Genomic DNA, 21,982 nt, shown 5'->3' on the forward strand with positions numbered 1-21,982 from the left:
ATGTGAGTGGGGGGGGCAGAGAGAGAGGGAGACACAGACTCTGAAGGAGGCTTCAGGCTCTGAGCTGTCAGCATAGAGCTGGATGCGGGGCTCGAGCTCACAAACCTTGAGATCGTGACCTGAACCGAAGTAGGATGCTTAACCAACTGAGCCACCCAGGTACCCCTGGAGTAGCACTTTTATAAATGCTTGTTTATTTTATTTTGAGAGAGAGAGAGAGAGCAAGCATGTGGAGGAGAGGCAGAGAGAGAAGGAGAGAGAATCCCAAGCAGGTTCTGCACTGTCAGCACAGAGCCCTACTCGGGGCTCGATCTTATGAACCATGAGATCATGACCTGAGCTAAAATCAAGAGTAAGATGCTTAACCATGAGCCACCCAGGGGCCCCTGCATGTTTTGTTTTGTTTTGTTTAATTCCAGTACCATAATATTTTGATTACTATTGTTTTCTGGTATAGTTTGAAATTACAAATGTGATTCCTCTAACTTTGATCTTTGTAATCAAGATTTCTCTATTTGACGTCATTTGTGGTTCGAATTTTAGGATTCTGGTTCTGTTTCTGGTAAAAAATCCCACTGGAATTTTGGTAGAGTGTAGTGAATTTTAGGTTGCTTTATGTAGTAGAAATATTTTAATAGTGATTCTTTCAGTCTACAAACATAGGATATCTTTCCATTTATTTGTGTCTTCAATTTCTCTCATTAATGTCTTACAGTTTTCATTGTATATATCTTTCATCTGCTTGGCTAAATGTATTCCTAAGTATTTTATTTCTTAAATGCTATTGTAAATGGGATTGATTTCTTAATTTCTTTCGAGATATTTCATTGTTAGTAATGGGCATATGTGATTTTTGTATGTAGATTTCTTATCCTGTAAATTTACTGAGTTTATTCATTTTGACAGTTTTTTGGTGGACTTTTTGTAGTTTGCTTTATACAAGATCTATGTCATCTACAAACAGTTTTACTTCTTTTCTGATTTGGATGCCTTTCTTTTTCATCTCTGATTGTTCCAGGTAGGACTTCCAGTACAATTCTGAATAGCAGTTATGAGAGTGGACATCCTTGTCTCATTCCTGATCATAGAGTAAAAGTTTTTACCTTTTCACTGTAGAATGTGCTTTTAGCTGTGGGCTTATATGTGGCCTTTGTGTATTGTGGTGTATGTCTTCTTTACCTAATTTTGGGGAGTTTTATCATAAAAGGATTCTGAATTTTGTGAAATGCTTTTTTTTTTTTTTTTTTAATATTTGTTCATGTGATCATATGAGTTTTGGTCTTCACTCTTTTATAAGATAGAACACATTTACCAATTTACTTATGAGGAACCACCCTTGTATCCCAGGGATAAATATCACTTGGTCACAGTTTATGATTCTTTTCATATACTGTTGAATTTGGTTTGCTAGGATTTTGTTGAGCTTTTTTACATCTATGTTCATTAGAGATGTTGGCCTGTAATTTTGTTTTCTTGTAAGGTGTTTTGGTGTCCTAATTCTAGTCTTCTAAAATGAATTTGAAAATGATCCCTTCCTCTTCAAATTTTTGGAAGAACTTGAGAGTTTAATCCTTCACTCAGGTACCACCTCACGCCAGTCAGAGTGGCTACAATGAACAAATCAGGAGACTAGATGGTGATGAGGATGTGGAGAAACAGGAACCCTCTTGCACTGTTGGTGGGAATGCAAACTGGTACAGCCACTCTGGAAAACAATGTGGAGGTTCCTCAAAAAATTAAAAATAGATCTACCCAATGACCCAGCAATAGCACTGCTAGGAATTTACCCAAGGGATACAGGAGTGCTGATGCGTAGGGGCACTTGTACCCCAATGTTTATAGCAGCACTTTCAACAATAGCCAAATTATGGAAAAAGCCTAAATGTCCATCAACTGATGAATGGATAAAGAAATTGTGGTCTATATACACAATGGAACTACGTGGCAATGAGAAAGAATGAAATATGGCCTTTTGTAGCAACGTGAATGGAACTGGAGAGTGTTATGCTAAGTGAAATAAGTCATACAGAGAAAGACAGATGCCTTATGTTTTCACTCTTATGTGGATCCTGAGAAACTTAACAGAAGACCATGTGGGAGGGGAAGGAAAAAAAAAAAAGGTTGGAGAGGGAGGGAGCCAAAACATAAGAGACTCTTAAAAACTGAGAACTAACTGAGGGTTGATGGGGGGTGGGAGGGTGGGTGATGGGTATTGAGGAGGGCACCTGTTGGGATGAGCACTGGGTGTTGTATGGAAACCAGTTTGACAATAAATTTCATATTAAAAAAAAAAAAAGATGTTGATAGAAATCTTGTGGTCATGACCTTTTCTTTGTTGGGAGATATTTGATTTCTGAATCAATTTCCTTGTCATTTGGATTTTATGTCTTACAATTCAGTGTTGGTAGGTTGTATGTTTGTAGGACTTTATTCTATGTTATCTAATATGTTGGTGTATATAGTTCATAATAGTGTTTTATGATCCTTTGTGTTTCTGTGCTCTCGCTTGCAATTTCTCCTCTTATATTTCTGCATTAATTTATTTGAGTCTTGCCTTTGTTCTAACTAAAGGTTTTTCAAGTTTCTGCTCAGAAAACCAGCTCTTAGTATTGTTTGTCTTTTTATTTTTCTAGTTTCTATTTTATTTTTGGTCTGATCTTTGTGTTTTCCTTTGTTTCTCTAACTTTGGTCTTAGTTTGTTATTTTTCTAGTTTCTTAAGGTGTAAAGTTAGGTTGTTTCTTGGAGATCTTTTCTTTTCTTTTCTTTTTTTAAGAGCCAGCATTTATTGCTCTAAACTTTTTTCTTAGAACTGACTTTTCACATTCTATATAGATATTTTTATGTATGTATGTATGTATGTATGTATGTATTAATGTTTGTTTATTTTTAAGAGAGAGAGTGTGAGTGGGGCAGTGGCAGAGGGGGACAGAGCACCTGAAGCAGGCTCTATGCTGACAGCAAAGAGCCCAATGTGGGGCTTGAACTCACAAGCTGCGAGATCATGACCTGAGCGGAAGGAAGACACTTCAACTGAGCCACCCAGGTGCCCTCCATATAGATACTTTTAAATGTTTATTTTTATCTTAGCGTGAGCGGGGGGGAGGGACAGAGACAGAGGGGGACAGACGTTCAGAAGCAGGCTCTGTGCTAACAGCATCAGACTCAATGCGGAGTTTGAACTCATGAACTGTGAGATCGTGACCTGAACCGAAGTCGGACACTCAACTGACTGAGCCACCCAGGCACCCCTCACATTCCATAGATTTTGTTTCCACTTTTGTTTTTCTTAAGATACTTTTTTATTTTGCTTTTGATTTATCCTTTGGCCAACTGATTGGATAGGCATGTGTTGTTTAATGTCCACATATTTGAATTGTTAAGTTTCCTCATGTTACTGATTTCTAGTTTCATCCATTGTTAGGAAAAGGTACTTGACAGAATTTCAGTCTTCTGAAATTTGTTAAGACTTGTTTGACATGTGATTTATCTTAGAGAATATTCTGTGTCACTTGAGAGTGTGTATGCTGCTATAGTGAAATGGAATGTTCTATATATGTCTTTTCCATCCATTTGGACCAGAATGTTCAATTCAGATATATCCTTATTAGTATTTTTTGTCTGGATATCTATCTGCCTGTTGTTGAAAGGGGGATATTGATAATTAATATCTGATTGCTGTCTTTTCTGTCTTCAGATCTAGTCGAATTTGCTTAATACTAAATTAGATGCTTTGATGTGTGATGCATATATACATAAAATTCGTGCATTCTCTTTATGATTTCATTCCTTTATCATTATGTAATGACCTTCTTTGTCTCTTGACAGTTGTTAACTTAAAGTCTGTTGTATCTCCTATAAGTATAGCTACCCCTATTCTGTTTTGGTTTCTACTTGTGTGGACTATCTTTCTCAATTCCTTCACTTTCAGCTTCTGTGTGTCCTTAAGGCTGAAGTTACTCTAGTGTTGGCAGCATATAGTTGGGTCATGTTTTGTTTTGAGTTCAGCCACTCTGTCTTTTGATTGGAGAATTCTATTAGGACCTACTGTTGCCATGTTAATTATCGTCTCAGAGTGTTGTAGTATCTTCTTCATCTTTTGCTGTCTTCCTTGGTGATCTGATGATTTCCCGTGGTCTTATGCTTCCATTCCTTTCTCTTTTGTATCTCCTATAGGTTTTTGCTTTGTGGTTACCATGAGGCTTACATAAATAATCTTGGGGCAGCTGGGTGGCTCAAGTCTGAGCGTCTGACTCTTGATTCACATCGTGATCTCATGGTTTGTGGGTTTGTGCCCCGCATTGAGATCCACACTGACAGCACAGAACCTGATTGGGATTCTCTTTCTGTCCCTCCCCCCACTCACATGTGCGCGCTCTCTCTCTCTCTCTCTCTCTCAATAAATAAACTTAACGAAAAAAAGAATGCCTCATCAAGAATGATGAGATAAAGTGAGGTGAATGATCTAGGCATTGTGACATAGCATTAGGCTACTAGAGACCCTCTGAACTGTTATAATGAAGGAGGATCATTTACTTTTGCAACTTTTTTTTAAAGTTTATTTATTTTGAGAGATAGCACAAATGGGGAAGGGCAGATAGAGGGAGAGACAGAATCCCAAGCAGGCTCCGTACTGTCAGCACAGAATCCAATGCAGGGCTTAAACTCACAAACTGTGAGATCATGACCTGAGCCGAGATGAAGAGACGCTTAACTGACTGCACTACCTAGGTGCCCCCATTTGCTTTTGGACTATGGTTGACCATGGGTAAGTGAAACCATGGAAAGTGAAATGGATGAGGGACTCCTGTATTTTGACTATGACTATACAATTGCATTTACCAGTGTATTCTATATTTTCATGTTACTAATTAGCATACTTTCATTTCGCTTGAAGAACTGTTGTAGCATCTTCTGTAGGGTACATCAAGTGGTGAACTCCCTTAGCTTCTGTTCGTCTAGGAAAGCAGTTCTCCTTTATTTCTGAATGACAACTTTGCTAGTAAAGTATTTTTGGTTTGCAGTTTCTTTGTTTCAGCATTTATAGAACACACCATGCCACTCTCCTAGTATTCAGTGTTACAGCTAAGAACACTACTCATACCCTAATGGAGGTTGTGGGGGGGGGGGTTCCCTTGTGTGAGTTCTCTTCCCACAGCTTTCAAATTCTCTGTCATTATATTTCAATTTTTATTATATAGTTGACTTTTTTTTTTTTTTTTTTTAAGAGCGAGAAGGCACAAGTGAGCAAGGGGCAGAGAGAAAGAGAGAATCCCACGAGGGGCATAGAGAGAGAGGGAGAGAGAATTGGGGCTCACCTGGGGTTCATGCTCACCTGAAGCAGGGCTCCAGCTCACCCGATACGGGACTTGAACTCACAAACTGAGATCATGACCTGAGCCTTCTTAACCGAAGCCACCCAGGTGCCCCATATAGTTGACCTTTGAACAACACAGGGGTTAGGGACGCTAACCCCCATGCAGCCAAAAATGCATGTATAACTTTTGACTTCTCCCAGAACTTAGTTACTATTAGCCTACTCTTCACCAAAGCCTTACTAATAACATAAATTAACTCATATTTTGTACATTATACATCTACTGTATTCTTACATTAAAGTAAGCCAGAGAAAAGAATATGCTAAAATCATAAGGAAGAGTAAATACATTTATAGTATTTTACTGTATTTACTGGAAAAAGTCTGCTTATAAATTAATCCACACGGTTCGAACCCATGTTGTTCTTAAGGGTCACTGTAATGTGTCGTCTTTTTTTCTTTTTTCTTTTTTTTTTTAAAGATTTTATTTTTAAGTAATCTCTGTATCCAACATGTGTCTTGAACTCATGACCCCAAGATCAAGAGTCTCATGCTTTTCTGACTGAGCCAACCAGGTGCCCCTGTAATGTGTCTTGGTAAAGTCCTCTTTGGTTTGAATCTTTTTGGGGACTTATGAGCATCATATACCTGTATGTTCATGTCTGTCCCCAGATATGGGAAGTTTTCATCCATTATTTTATAATCTGTGACTGTTTAAATGAGATTTCTGTCCCTTTCTGTCTGTCTGTCTTCTCCTTCAGGACCACCATAATGCAAATATTGTTTTATGATGTATAATCCACACAGACTTTCCTTATTCATTTTTTTGGTTGTCTTTTTTCTAATTTGAATAATTTCAAAATATCTTCAGTTTCAGATTTTCTTTTTTTTTTTTTTTCTTTTCAGATTCATTCTTTTGATTGATCAGGTTGGCTGCTGATTCTCTCTTCTGTATTTTTTGGTTTGTTTCATTCATTGTATTCTTCACCTTAACTTTTTTTATTATTAAATTTAAATTCCAGTATAGTTAACATACAGTGTTATATTTGTTTCAGGTGTACAATATAGTATGCCGTAATTTGTTTGGTTCTTTTTTATATTTTTGTATCTGTCTGTTGAAAATCTTTTGTAATTGTTTTCCTTATTTCATTAAATTGTATTTTCTTGTAGCTCAGTGAACTCCCTTAAGACAATTATTTTGAATTCTTTGACAGTTCATAGATCTGCATTTTGTTAGGGTGATGGATAAATTACTGTGTTCCTTTGGGGGTTTTCTGTTTCCTTGATTTTTTTGTGTTTCTTGTAGCCTTGCATTGATGTCTGTACATTTCATGGAGTAGTCACTTCTAGACCTTACAGAAAGGTTTTAGTGGGGAAGATCTTTACCTGTGTGTGGCAGTTCCCACTACAAGATGGCCAAGAGGCTTAGTGTCTGCAGCTCTGTCATCTGAGATCAATGTTAGAAAGATTGCAGGAGTCCTCAATAGCTAAGGCTCTGTGTGTCCACAGTAGTAGAGAAACCCTTTCTCCCACAGGAAGTATTTTGGCCATGGGGTTCCCATCTTGATGCCCAGTCCAGCTCTTGGGTGTCTTCGTGGTGGTGGTAGCATTGGTGTCTGATGTGCAGGCACCTGCAGAGCAGGTACAGGTCTGGTTTCTAGGGTGTGAACTGACACAGAGCATTAGCAGTTCTAGGGTCCCAGATGCCAAATAGTCTGCAGCAGTGTTGAGTGTGCTATGTGAGATGCGGTTGGACACTGAGCATTGATGGAACCTGTGACAGGAGCATGGGTACATTTAGACAGTGTCTCTGGGTTTTGAGGAGCTGGCTAGCCCACAGTGTCCATGGCTTTGGTACTTGAGGCTTGGGCACTCAGGTGACAGCCATGGAGTCAGGTTATGGAATAGGGGCAACCACGGAGCAGTTGCATCTCTTGGGTCCAGGGTGTGTGCGGGTTTGATGTGAGTGCCAGCTCTGCTCCCGGGGTGGAGAAGTAGCTCCTTTTGTGGCAGAGGGGGCAGCTCAGTTATTATTCCCTGGCAGGTCCCCATGGTGTCAGCTGTCGGTCATGTTAGTGCAAAAGCTGCCAGGGTCTTGTGCACAGCAGACATCTGGGGTCCATGTCTACAAACACCTGGACACTTCTGCTGTCTAACCTGTGATAGTCCACAGCTGTAGTGGGACTTGTTGAGGTTTGCAGCAGTGGCTGCTGGGGTCCCCTGTAGAGTAGGCCACTGCAGAATGCAGTGGCATCACCCCTTTGGCTGACACATATAGTGCCCACCCTTATTTTCTGTCTCTCGAGGTGTCTTCACTAAGCCAGTGTCCCCATCAATCCTTTTTGTGGTTATTCTCCTTTTTGTGTGCTCCCTTGTGTTGCTGTTGTGTCTTAATTGGACTGTTTTTTAATATTTTTTTAATGTGTTAGAGAAAGCAAGAAGGGGAAGGGCAGAGAGAGAGGTAGAGAGAGAATCCCCTGCAGGCTCCACGCTGTCAGTGCAGAGCCCAACGTGGGGCTCAGTCCCATGAACTGTGAGATCATGACCTGAGCTGAAATCAGGAGTCGGATGCTTAACCAACTGAGCCACCCAGGTGCCCCTCTTGTTAAAAATGTTTTAAAAATTTCATTTAAGTCCAGGGTTGTTAACATGTAGTGTAATAATGGTTTCAAGAGTAGAATTCAGTGATTTATCACTTACATATAACACTCAGTGCTCATCCCAACAAGCATCCTCCTTAATGCCCATCACCCATTTAGTCCACCCTTCGCCCACCTCTCCTCCAGCAACCCTCAGTTTGTTCTTTGTATTTAAGAGTCTCTTATGGTTGTCTCCCTCTCTGTTTTTATCTTATTTATTTTTCCTTCCCTTCCCCTGTGTTCATCTGTTTTGTTTCTCAAATTCCACATATGAATGAAATCACAGAATATTTGTCTTTCTCTGACTTATTTCACTTAGCATAATATACTCTATTTCCATCCACATTATTGCAAATGGCAAGATTGCATTCCTTTTGATCACTGAGTAATATTCCTCTGTGTGTGTGTGTGTGTGTGTGTGTGTGTGTACACATGTATGTACGTACGTACACATGCCACATCATCTTTCATTAGTCGAAGGACATTGGGTTCTTTCCATAATTTGGATATTGTTGATAGCCAGCCGCCCCTCTTAATTGGACTCCTAAACCTGCTAAGGTCAAAGGCTGGTTTCCTCTGCTGTCATGCTGACATCATCTACCTTGCTCTTTTTTCTAGGCCTCTTGTGTGCTGGACAGCCCTGGGACAGGGCTGGCTATTCATTTGTCCTGTTTTTCCCTTAGGACTTGTATCATCCATGTCCCAGGTAGTTGCTCAGGGCTTACAGAGAAGAGTCCTTGCGTATTACAGGATGGACATGACTCCAGATGTGGCAAGGTGGACTCAGCGGGGGAAGGGATGGGCTGGTCCTGGTGAATGGCTGGAGAGAGTGTGCCATCAGGGATGTGCTCAGATTACACCAGAAACCTGTCTTTATTCACCCCCACTTTTCATGTCATTTCCACTGGCCGCACTTCATTACTACCTTTTTCTTCTCTGGCTTGACACTTTGCCAATTTCTTGGTTCTTCTCATCGTTTCTACTGTGACTTTCAGTGCAGTGATGATCATCACCTCTCTGACTCCTCATCTCACCCATTTCTCTCAGTGTTCTTTCTGTGTGCTCCAGCATTAGCCATGAGATATTCACGTGTCCTTACAATGACATGGAACAGCAGCTAATCTGTTGCAGCTGGATTTTAGTGGGCTTGGATGCATGCTTCTACTCAGCATCTCATCAGTAGTGGCAAAGGTCCTGCCAATAACCGTTGGCAGAGAAACGAGTTGTAGTCCTCATCTCTCTTCCTTGTCTCATATGCTGTCTTTGTTTCCTTCCCTGGTGGGTTATCCACCAGTCTGTGACCTTAGGATCCCAGTAATGCACAACTGAATTCCAACTCCTGTGTCTGGAAAAGCATCCCATAAACTTGTGCCTACACGAGACAGGTGCATATGCATGACGGGCTTACCCCTCACTGTAGTCACCATGTATTTCATGAGAGTTTCTTTGCGTTCAGGTTGCTGCTGTGGAGCAGAGGATGCGGAGGCACCCCTTGAACAGAGCGTTTCTGTAGGTGTGTCACAGGCCAGCACACCCAAGGCAGCTCTGTCTTCCCGGAAGACCCACCCCTGTGAGATGTGTGGTCCGGTCTTGAGAGACATTTTCCACTTGGCTGAGCACCAGGGAAAGCCAAGCAGCCAGAAACTGTTGAGGTGTGGGGCATGCGCAAAACGATTTTATTTCAGCGTAAACTCTCAGCAGCAGCCAGAGCAGCACATGGGAGTGAAACCATTCAGAAGCAGTGTGGACAGGACCTCTTGTGTGAAGAGCTGTGGATTCCATGATTCAGGAAAGCCCTTTACCTGTGGAGAGATTGAGAAAGACTTCCTGCCTGGCTCGGGGCATCTGCAACAAGGGGCCGTTCATACTGGAGAAAAGCTAAACATAATCAGCCAGTGCAGGGCAACTATACAGAGCAGAAAAAGTCATTACACCTGGGGAGAATGCAAGAAAGCCTTCGGTCCCAAACACACGCTTTCTCAGGACCAGTGTTTTGTGTGCAGTGAATGTGGGAAAACATTCAGCTACAAATCTTCATTTGTTATCCACCAGAGATTGCATACTGGAAAAAGGCATCATGAGTTTGATGAATGTGGAAAATCCCTTCGGCAAAGCTCAACCCTCAGTCAGCATGGAAAGACTCACTCTGGATCCAGGCAATACAAGTGCAGCAAATGTGGGAAATCTTTAAGCCACAAATCCGTTCTCATTCATCCCCAGCGATGGCACGGTGGAGAAAACAGTTATATGTGTGGTGAATGTGCAAAATCTTTTAGTCAGAGCTCAGTGTTGATTCCATGTAGAGTTCAAACTGGAGAAAGGCCTTATAAGTGTGGTGACTGTGCAAAATCTTTTACCTCTATCTCTGCCCTAAGTTATCATCAGAGATCTCACACAGGGGAAAGGCCCTATGAGTGCAGTGAATGTGGGAAGTCTTTTATCTCTAGGTCTGACCTCCGTTATCATCAGAGAGTTCATTCTGGAGAAAGGCCTTATGAATGCAGTGAATGTGGGAAATCCTTTATCACTCGTACTGCTCTCCGTTATCATCACAGGGTTCACACCGGGGAGAGGCCTTATGAATGCAGTGAATGTGGCAAGTCCTTTACCCGAAGAAATAACCTCATTATACACCTAAGAGTTCACTCAGGTGAAAGACCTTATGAGTGTAGTGAATGTGGGAAATCTTTTACCTTTAGTTCCAGCCTGCGTTATCACCACAGAGTTCACACTGGAGAAAGACCTTATGAGTGTAGTGAATGTGGGAAATCTTTTAACAATAGGTGGACACTCATTCGACACCGGAGAATTCACACAGGAGAAAAGCCGTATGTGTGCAATAAATGTGGGAAATCTTTTACCTGTAGCTCCACCCTCCAGTATCATCATCGAGGGCACCTTGGAGAGAGGCCTTATGAGTGCAGTGAATGTGGGAGATCTTTTACTACTAGCTCTGCCCTCCGTTATCACCAGAGAGTTCACACTGGAGAAAGGCCTTATGAGTGTAACGAATGTGGGAAATCTTTTATTTCTAGATCTGACCTCCATTATCATCATAGAGTTCATTCTGGAGAAAGGCCTTACGAGTGTAGTGAATGTGGGAAATCCTTTATCCGAAGAAATAACCTTATTTTACATCAGAGAGTTCACACAGGAGAAAGGCCTTACAAGTGTAGTGAATGTGGGAAATCTTTTAATAATAGGTGGACCCTGATTCAACACCAGAGAGTTCACACAGGAGAAAAACCGTATGTGTGCAATGAATGTGGGAAATCTTTTACCTGTAGCTCCACACTTTGTTACCATCAAAGAGTTCATGAAGGTAAAAGGCCATATGAGTGCAGTGAATGTGGGAAATCTTTTACCTCCAGTTCTACCCTCCGTTACCATCAGAGAGTTCACACAGGAGAGAGGCCTTACAAGTGCAGTGAATGTGGGAAATCTTTTACCTTTAGTGCCAGCCTTCGTTATCATCACAGAGTGCACAGTGGAGAAAGACCTTATGAGTGCAGTGAATGTGGGAAATCCTTTAAGGATAGATCACAATTCAATAAACACCGGAGAACTCACACGGGAGAAAGGCCTTATGAGTGCAGTGAATGTGGGAAGACTTTTAGCCAAAAATCTTCCCTGTCAATACACCAGAGAATTCATAATAGCGAACGGTCTTATGAGTGTAGTGCTTGTGGGAAATCCTTTACATCTATCTCTGGCCTTGGTTATCATCATAGAGTTCATAGAGGAGAAAAGCCTTATCAGTGCAGTGAATGTGGGAAATCTTTTACCAACAGCTCCATACTGATTCGACACCAGAGAGTTCACACAGGAGAAAGACCTTATGTGTGCAGTGAATGTGGGAAGTCTTTTACCAGTAGCGCTACCCTCTCTTACCATCAGAGAGTTCATGCAGGGAAAAGGCCTTACGAATGCAGTGAATGTGGGAAGTCTTTTACTTCCAGTTCCACTCTTCGTTATCATCAAAGAGTTCATGCAGGAGACAGGCCTTATGGGTGTAGTGAATGTGGGAAATCTTTTATCTCTAGCTCCAAGCTACGTTACCATCAGAGAGTTCACACTGGAGAAAGGCCTTATGAGTGCAGCGAATGTGGAAAATCCTTCAGGGATAGTTCCCAATTCAGTCAACACCGGAGAGGTCACACTGGAGAAAGGCCTTATGAGTGCAGTGAATGTGGGAAATTTTTTACACGAAAATCTACACTCTCTCAACATCAGAGAGTTCACACTAGAGAAAGGCCTTAGGTGTGCGGGGAATGTTCAATTTCCTATCCACTGTAACAACTCTGGAGGGAGCTTTGAGGAGTCCTCTATCTGGACTGAATCTCAGACATCTAAACATGCTCAGTGGGGAGATCCCTTGTAAGTTTCATTGACATGGTAAGCTTGTGTAAATATGTTGCACTTTCCATACTGTTCAGGGCTCTTTCCAGATTTAGGTCACAGCTAGATCTTGTGCCCAAAGCCTGTTCTCCTCTACCGCCTGGCAGGTCCCCAAGGTGTGTATTACTTTACCACCACAGTGTGTTCAGGGAGGCTGACCTTTGTTCCCTCATGAATTGGAGCAAATTAGGAGTAACCTGAGCCCTTAGGGGTCAGCTTCCCCATCTTGACTACCTTCAGCCTGAACCTGAATCATTGATGACCCAGAGAATATGAGTTTGGCTGGCAGCTTACAGAGAATAACTACCTTTTTCAGGAACATGATGGTCTCCTGTGATATTTGTGAGATGTTTTTCCAGTTTCCAAGTCACAAACTTGAGAGTGGTCTGCTGCACATTGCTTTGGCTTAAACAATAATCAAGGCCCTTTTTTTTTTTAATGTTTATTTTTTAGAGCACACACGAGTGGGAGAGAGCCAAGAGAGAGAGAATCTGGAGCAGGTTCCAGGCTCTGAGCTGTCAGCACAGAGCCCTATGTGGGGCTCAAACCCACAAACCATAAGATCATGAGCTGAGCCAAAGTCAGATGCTGAACCAACTGAGCCACCCACGTGCCCCTCGAGGCCTTACTTTTTAAATCCTTTTTAATCTTGAATGTTCTACTTACTCTGTGGGGTGGTTTATAAACAGATTTGGGCTCAACAACCATTAGAGGGTGAACTTTTTAGGAGTCTCAAATTGTCCATGCCTGAGGAGGGAGAGGATGATGGCAGAAAGTAGCTTGCCAGCCGTGACCAAATCTGTATCACTGCCCCACAACCTCTGAAAAACTGCAGGGCTTTCTGGTTTTCATTTGAGGTCTGGATGCTTTGTGTTTTAGGAGTCTCAGTGATGACCCCAAGCAGGGGACAAGTGTGAGACCCTCAGAGGCTTTTGAAAGCAGCATGAATTTTTCACTTACTCAGAGGAGCTATCACAGGGGATGTCAGTACTGTTGAGGTGTTTTCTTCCACAGCTCTGCAAACAGCCATGTGCCCTGATGTCCACAATCCATTGGGCCAGGGTCACTGGTTGTAAGACCACAGGCATCTGGGGAAACCATAATTCATAAAGAAACACTGGCTTAATAGGGAGTGAAGGAAACTGCAGCCAACTTGATGGAATGTGCCTCTTCTAAAAATGTGTCCAGGAAAGTTTCTGTGACTATGACTTTGCAGGATCAGTGTGTACACAAATCTCAGGACCTCCGGGCACATTTATCTTATGTAGCTAAAGTAATTGTCAGAGAAAAAAATAAAAATTAAAATAATCAAAAGGTTTTGTGGATTCTGTGATGTTTGCCTCAAAGCCGTTATCACACAGACAGGAAAAGAAAAAAAAGATAAAGGAGGATCTATATTCCGGGGATGTGGAGCATTCCTGTTGACTTGTATGGAAATATTCTTCACTGTTCTCCACATTTGCTGCCACTGAGGTGATACCCCCATAGGCGTGGGGAAGATTGATGGAGTCAGTGTGCCAAACAGGTTGCCAAACCTGTTTTCCAAAAAAAGTGGGACAGTCTCTCTTGAGCTTTATTCAAGATATAGCCTACATGTACTAACCTGCATATATTTAAAGTATAATTTTATAAGTTTTGACATAGTTCTGAACCTCTAAAGCCATCATCATAGTCCTGATAATAACCATATCTGTCACAGTATGTTTACTTAGGTCCTTTTATAATCTTTGCATCCCACCTCTGTAGGTAACCATTTGTTTCTCCTACAATAGACAGATTGAGTTTATGTTTGGAATTTATGTGTCACAATTACTTAGAGACTCATCAATGATACTATGTGAGTAGTGGGTTTTATTCGTTTTTGCCAAGTAATATTTTTGGATATACCAGTTTATCCATTTATCAGTGTACGAGGATTTTTTTTTTTTTCTAGATTTTGACTACTGAAGATAAGGCTAGTATAAACATTAGTGCTCCCTATGTGAATGTATGTTTCCTTGATCTTCTGTCAGTAACTTAGAGTGTAATGTCTGGGTCACAGGGTAGGTAAATGTTTTACTTTTGATTCTACATTTTGCATCTTCCCAGCAGTGTCTCAGAGTTCCATTTCCTCTGTTTGGCCAATCATTTTAATTTTAGTCCTTTTAATAAGTTTTTAGTGTTATCTCACTTTCTGTTTAAATTGCATTTCTGTAAGGATTCACAATGGGCATTTTTTCCAACGTTCATTTGCTATCTACATCTTTGGTAACATGTCTGCACATATCTTTTTACTATTCTTTGAGCTTTGACTATTTCCTTTAAGAAACAGGACAGTGAAACAAGTGTGTGTGTGCACAATTCACAATGGGATGGACACTTATGCTGTACCCTTTTAAATTTTTTCTGCATTATTAACATATTCTCCATCACATTCTTAAGTCCAGTCATTGAGGAATACAATAAAGCCTTTCTTTGTAGTGGTTTACCCATTTTCCTGCTTTATCACCATCGGTGACCATTGGTTGGTGGGCTGGAGCAGGTGGCCGATAACATTGCATCAGGATGGGCTGGGTTAGACTTTACTTTGAGTCCCAAAACCTGGCGGGGCGGAGGGTGGGGTGGTAGTGATGTAGAGGTCATTGATCACACTCCCCAGGTCCTGGTCCAAGCTGCCTATGTTTAATTCTTGGATTCCTGGCCGTAACAAAGACCCACAGGCAAATGCGCCCATTGGGGGCCTCAGTTTTCTCTTATCTATAATGGGCATTAGGAGCTGCCCCACCCCTGGTCCTTTGGAAGATGTGAAGAGCTGTGTCCATTCCTGTATAGCTCCACCTGTAGGGGGCATCCTAGGGCCAGGCACCTGTAGCTCTCCCAGTTACCACCAGACGCCTATGCTCCCACGTGTGTGCTGGAAAGAAATGGGGCGTCTCAGAAGCCCAGAAGCCCCTGATCCAAATCAGTCCCCAAAACCACCTGTAGGGAGGAGGGTCTGCACAATACCAAGGTCTTGGTGTGGATTCCCCAGCTAGGAATATCTGAGCAACTAGCTAGGGCCCCCTGAGCCTGTTTGCTGACTATGACATAGAAGCGATGATGGGGTTTACTTGAGCTCCTGGGAGCATCAATAAACGTAACAAAACACTGAGCACTTATGCCGGAATCCCATAGGACTTTGAGTTTGTATATGATGTTTTATATCAAGTTTTTAATATAAATATTTCCATAACTTTCCTTTTTCACAGTTCTCTCACTGTGCTTAACTCTGATTTATTGGCATTTATATTGCATTAGTAATACCCTAGTTTTGTTCGTTCTATAGAGTGCCTCATAAATCAATGTTTACTGTAGAACTTTGACTAATCCATCTATATATGACCTAGTTTATTTTCTCTTCTGAATCACTCTATAACTGAAGCCAAGAGCATGCTTGTCAATTGGTGGATTATCACAGAAATATTTTGATTCATTTTCATATATACTGGGAGAGCTCTTCTTATGGACCTCTACTTGCCCTAACTGCTGAATTAATTCTCCTCACACCCTCTTAAAACAAATTCATGATGCTTAAATGCAAAATGATGAGTACTATTATAAAGGTGTGTTATTCCACACCAGAGATTCTTTTCATAGTTACCTTCTGGGTTCGTTAAGGATCACTTTTTTTCTTTCCTAAAAATTCAATGCAGGTTTTATTTAAAATTTATATTGTTTAATATGATGTAAACAACAGATGATAGTTGGAAAAACAAAAAGCATTCTTATTTTAATGAATATTCATTTGAGTGCACTGGAAAGCTTCCAAATACATTTTTTAAAAATTCAGTGAAATGTGGCTGGTAAAAGTGTAAGTGATAAAGTATTAAGTATTCTATAAGTTTTCTACAGTTAGGATGTTTTTGAAACATTTAAAATTTTCAGTCTACTTTAGCTCTGAATGGTTAAAGGGAAGTTTTTAAATCAAAATGAAATCAAAATGAAACTTTTGTATAGGTGTGTGTGTGTGTGTGTGTGTGTGTGTGTGTGTGTGTGTGTGTATCTTCATATATTGGATAGTTTCCACAAAAATTGTTTTAAAATTTTGCCTAATATTTTATGGCTTGTGTGAATACTGAAAATACCCGTTCTGTTTTACATTCTGTGTTATTTTTGTGGTTAATTTTTTAGTTGTATTTTTGTATTTTGCATATATTTTTATTTTTAAAAAGTGAAAAGCATGTTTTGTGGCTTTAAATTGAGATCTTGTTTTGTAATGACTTGGACATTTAAAACAATTTTTTTTTCAACGTTTATTTATTTTTGGAACAGAGAGAGACAGAGCATGAACGGGGGGCGGGGGCGGAGAGAGAGGGAGACACAGAATCGGAAACAGGCTCCAGGCTCTGAGCCATCAGCCCAGAGCCCGACGCGGGGCTCGAACTCACGGACCGCGAGATCGTGACCTGGCTGAAGTCGGATGCTTAACCGACTGCGCCACCCAGGCGCCCCTAAAACAATTTTTTTAAATGTTTATTTATTTTAGAGAGAGAGACAGAGAGTGAGCAGGGGAGGGGCTGAGACAGAGGGAGATACAGAATCCAAAGCAGGCTCCAGCCTCTGAGCTGTCAGCACAGGGCCTGACGTGGGACTTGAACTCACCAACGGTGAGACCATGAACTGAGCTTACGTCGGACACTTAACCGACTGGCCACCCAGGCACCCCATGACTTGAACATTTCAAGTGCAGTTTTGTTTTAAAAATTTTTAAATAATCTTAGGCTTTTTGTTTTCATGTTAGGATTGGTGCAGTTAATTTTCTATTTGAACTGAGATGTAAACTGAGATTTTTTCCTTCTCATTTGCAAAATCCATCTTAATATTTCATTATTTTCTCTACAAATTGATAATCAAATTTAATACGTGTATGTCTCTAAACGTTTACCAGTATGTAGATGTCAGAGGTGTTCCCAGGCTGTCTACTGTGTACCACTAACCCATTCTGGTTTTCCTTCTAGAATAAGTTTCTAGATATAAATGTAAGGTTTCTCAATAAAGTTACATTTATTATTATATGTATTTTGAGAGAGAGAGAAAGCAGGGGAAGGGCACCCCAAGCATGTTCTGTGCTGTCAGCCTGAAGCCTGACACAGGGCTTGAACCTACCAACCATGAGGTGAGATCATGACCTGAGCTGAAATCAAGAGTCAGACGCTTAGCCAACTGAGCCACCCAGGTACCCCCATTTATTACCCATTAAAATACATTAAAAAAATTTTTTTAATTGAGGTATAGTTGACATGTAATATATTAGTTTTAGAGGTACAACATAGTGATTTGACACATACATCATGAAACGCTCACCATAAGTGTAGTTATCATCTGTCACCATTCGAAGTCATTACAATATTATTGACTGTATTCCCCATGCTGTATTTTCATGTCTCGGACTTCCTTATTTTACAATGAGAAGTTTGTACTAATCAATCCCCCTCACCTATTTTGCAAATCCCTCTTCTCCTTCCTCCCTGGCAACCACTAGTTTTCCATGATTCAGTTTCTCTCCTTTGTTGTATTGTTTTTTAGATCCCACACATAAGTGAAATCATATGATAGTTGTCCTTCTTTGACTTATTTCACTTGGCATAATGCCCTCTACATCCATACACACTGTCGTGAATGGCAAGATTCCATTTTTTTTTTATGGCTGAGTAATAGTCCATTGTGTACATATACCACATCTTTATCCATTCATCTATCAATGGACACTTTGGTTACTTCCATATCTTGTCTATTGTAAATGATGCTGCAATAAATGCAGGGGTGCACAAATCTTTTTGAATTAGTGCTTTTGTTTTCTTCAGGTAAATATCCAGAAGTGGAACTACTGGACTGTATCGTTCTATTTTTAGTTTTTCAAGGAACCTCCATATTGCTTTCCAGAGTAGCTTCACCGACTTACATTCCCATTAACTGCATGAGCGTTCCCTTTTCTCCATATCTTCACCAACACTTGCTTCTTGTCTTTTTGATACTAGCCATTCTGACTGGTGTGAGGTGATGTCTCATTGTGGTTTTGATTTGCATTTCCCCGATGATGAGTGATATTGAGCATCTTTTCATGTGTCTGTTTGTCATCTGTATGTCTACTTTTTAAATTTTTTTTTAATGTTTATTTATTTTTGAGAGAGAGAGAGAGTGCGAGCAAGGGAGGGAAGGCAGAAAGAGAGGAGACGCAGAATCCAAAACAGGCTCTAGGCTCTGCACTGTCAGCACAGAGCCCAACATGAGGCTCGAACTCACAAACCATGAGATCATGACCCGAGCCGTAGTCAGATGCCTAACCAACTGAGCCATCCAGGTGCCCCATGCCATCTGTATGTCTTCTTGGAAAACTGTCCATTCAGGTCTTCTGGACATTTTTAATTGATTTGGAGCTTTTTGGTGTTGAGGTATGTGAGTTCTTTACAAATTTTGGATATTAACTCCTTATTGGATATATCATTAGCAAATGTCTTTTCTGATTCAGTAGCTTGCCTTTGCATTTTTGTTGATGGTTTCCTTTGCTATGCAAAAGGTTTTTAGTTTTAGTCCTATTTATTTTTGCTTTTGTTTTCCTCATCTGCAGAGACATATTCAGAAAAGTATTGCTGAGGTCAATGTACACGAGATTACTGCCTGTTTTCCTTTAGTAGTTTCATGATTTCAGGTCTTCTGTTTAGGTCTTTAATCCATTTTGAGTTTATGTTTCTGTATGGTGAAAGAATGTGGTTCAGCTTCATTATTTTGCATGCAGGTGTCCATTTTCAATACCATTGATTGAAGAGACTGTCTTTTCCCCATACTACGTTCTTGCCTCCTTTGTCATAGATTAATCAGATAAGTGTGGGTTTATTTCTGGGCTCCCAATTTTACTTAATAACCTCAGGAATATTAGCATTTTTGTTTGAATTGTCTTTTAGTAATTTTATTTATAATATCTAATCTTCCTATATCAAAAATGGCTTATATCTATTTTTATTTAGGTCTGCTTTTCACAATTCCCATAAGTTTTTAGGTTTCTTTCCATTTTTTTAAAAAAAGCTTTTAGTGTTTATTTTTGGGAGAGAGTGACAGAGCATGAGGCAGGGAGGGGCAGAGAGAGAGGGAGACACTGAATCCAAAGCAGGCTCCAGGCTCTGAGCTGTCAGCACAGAGCCCAATGAGGGGGCTCTAAGTCACGAACCATGAGATGACCTGAGCCGTTGTAGGATGCTCAACCGACTGAGCCACCCAGACGCCCCAATTTCTTTCAATTCTTTTGTCACATTTCTTAGTATTTATTTTTCAATTTTTTATTTATATTTCATTAAGATATTTTCTCTAAATGTTTAGTTGGGAGAAAGCTTCCTACAGGATTACCATTGATTTTTTTACTTTATTGCATTTCCATGTGAATATTTCATATGATTTTAAAAGGATTCTCGGCTATAGAAATGTCATTTGTTCTAAGTATAATTCATAAATATGCCCTCAGCCTTAGAGCATTAAATATTCCAGACATATCTTACCACCCATCCTCTGATCCATATCTCTTACCACTTCCAGAGTAGACAGACACACAGCTTCTCAGGTAGCCATTCCAGTTGTGACTTCTGCACTCCTGCTCTTTGTTCGCACACAAAAGAAAGGCTAGTGGTTTCCTGACCATCCCCAGCTCAGTTTTACCTGAGAACTTACACATCTTGGTACATCTCCCATAGTACCCTCACCTGTTTGCACTGGTTGCAAGAAATGGTTTTATATATATATATATATATATATATATATATATATATATATATATATGTATATATATACATATATATATATATATATATACATATAACCTGACATGGATTTCAGTCCCTGGGCTTTGGGTTTCTCCATGATCTCCAAACTCAAGGGCTGGGAAAATGGAATTTAGACTAACAGGGAACCACAGCCCTGAGAACATGCCAGTGGGGTCTCTGAGCGGCTTTGGAAGGCTGGACTTGAGTCTTCCTGTTCACGATCTTTCACTGGTCTCAGCGCCCTCGGGACGTAGGTACCACACCTCAGCCCGCTACTACAGCAGTGACTGCGCTGCACACCCTCTGTTCCCCAAGGGCAGAGGGTGGATCCTACACTCCCGATTCCTCACGCGACGGCCCCCCCTGTAACCCTCTCCCGCACTCCGTGACGCCGGAGCTCATACACGGGGCCCCCGCCCAAGAGCGCCTCCCCGGCCCGGACACCGGAACCTGGGCCGCAAGGACGCGAGCAGGCGCCCTGCGCTCGGGCCTGGAGGGTCTGGGGGGAGGGGGAGGACCCGGGGGCCACGCGTTTACCTCAGCCGGGTCCCTGCGCGCGGCTGCCTCCATCGGACTCTGTGAGCGGAGCAGACACCCGGGCCGGCAGTCCCTGTCCCGGCCCCGGAGTGGGCAGCCCGGGCGGCGTCGCCGAGTCGCGAACCCTCCTCTCTGCCACGCGCGCATTTCTCTTCTATCACCTTGGTCCCAACCTGGCGCTGGAGAATCGGAACACACCCTAGAGCAGCAAAGCAGCCACCACTGGGAGGAGACCGGAAGTCCCGACATAAGCGATGAATTTCAGCGGAAATGCTTCCGTTGGCTCAACTCCGCGCGCGGTCTTCTGGGTAATGTAGTTGGGGGCCCGTGGAGACCGCTGCAGAGATTTTCTCCATGCTGACCAGAGAATGCAATGCGGCTCCCTAAGGGATCCTGGAAACCTAGAGAGAAGAAGAATTGCTTCTTGTTAACTGCGGTGAAGGCATAATTTTGAGAGACTACAACATATCAGGGAGATTATTGTACGCAGTTTAATACCCATTGTTTGGAGTGCACTTTGGAGCCACTGTCCCTAACACCAAGCCAACCAAAATAAGTCAGAGGAAGGCCTTGTGGAAGAAATCACCTTTTAAGCCACCAAATGGCTGTTCTTTGAAGTTAACTAATTGAGCTCAACTTCTGCAGGTGTTAACCCAGTTATAGTAGGTGGTGTTAGCCACAGCACAGACAACTCCTTGCTCAGGTAGAAGATAATCAAGAGCTCTTCTATTAAAAAAAAAAAAAAAGTTAATGTTTATTTTTGAGAGAGAGAGTGAGGGAGGAGACAGAGAGAGAGAGAGGAGGGGGAGACACAGAATCCGAAGCAGGCTCCAGGCTCTGTGTCAGCACAGAGCCTGATGTGGGGCTCAAACTCATGAGCTGCAAGATCATGACCTGAGCCGAAGTTGGACATTTAACTGACTGAGCCCCCCAGGCGCCCAGAGCTCTTTTATTATTAAGAACAACTTTGGTTAGAGAGTCTGAAGATCTTTTTCAGAAGCTATTGTCTTAGCACAAATTCTATAATATCTACCAGAGGTAAGGGCTTTCTGATCACATTTGCCTTTACATTTACTCCTACCCAGGGAAGTATGGCCCTGCCAAATGAAGCAAATCCTGAGTCATGAATACCTTCTTGTAGGTCTGTCTTGACAATGTGAAGCCAAGGAAGTTGATCAATAAGATGCCTTAGTTTGCTTGTGAAAACAAGCAGTTAGATAGCCTAAGAGGGATTGCCCTGCTGTGTGCTAGCTATCTAGGCGTTCATAGGCCCAAGGAGAATGATAACATTCACAGGGAAAGACAAATCCTGTCAGCGCACAAA

The 21,982-nt window shown here is 41.5% G+C and overlaps 1 protein-coding gene across 2 annotated transcripts in view; it reads left to right on the top strand.

Annotated features, from left to right (window-relative positions):
• The window catches only part of LOC121023504 (zinc finger protein 418-like), a 216,890-nt gene extending 204,124 nt beyond the window's left edge, over window positions 1-12,766 (top strand). For both annotated transcript variants that reach the window (XM_040465444.1, XM_040465442.1), the window contains exon 3: window positions 9,411-12,766. In XM_040465444.1, the coding sequence (XP_040321378.1) occupies window positions 9,411-12,214 (2,804 nt within the window). In that variant the 3' untranslated portion in view covers window positions 12,215-12,766. The remainder of the gene's footprint in view (window positions 1-9,410) is intronic.
• Window positions 12,767-21,982: the final 9,216 nt, after the last annotated feature.

This window comes from Herpailurus yagouaroundi, unplaced genomic scaffold (assembly GCF_014898765.1).
Source record: "Herpailurus yagouaroundi ecotype Mexico unplaced genomic scaffold, PumYag 557, whole genome shotgun sequence".
Taxonomy (NCBI): domain Eukaryota; kingdom Metazoa; phylum Chordata; class Mammalia; order Carnivora; family Felidae; genus Herpailurus; species Herpailurus yagouaroundi.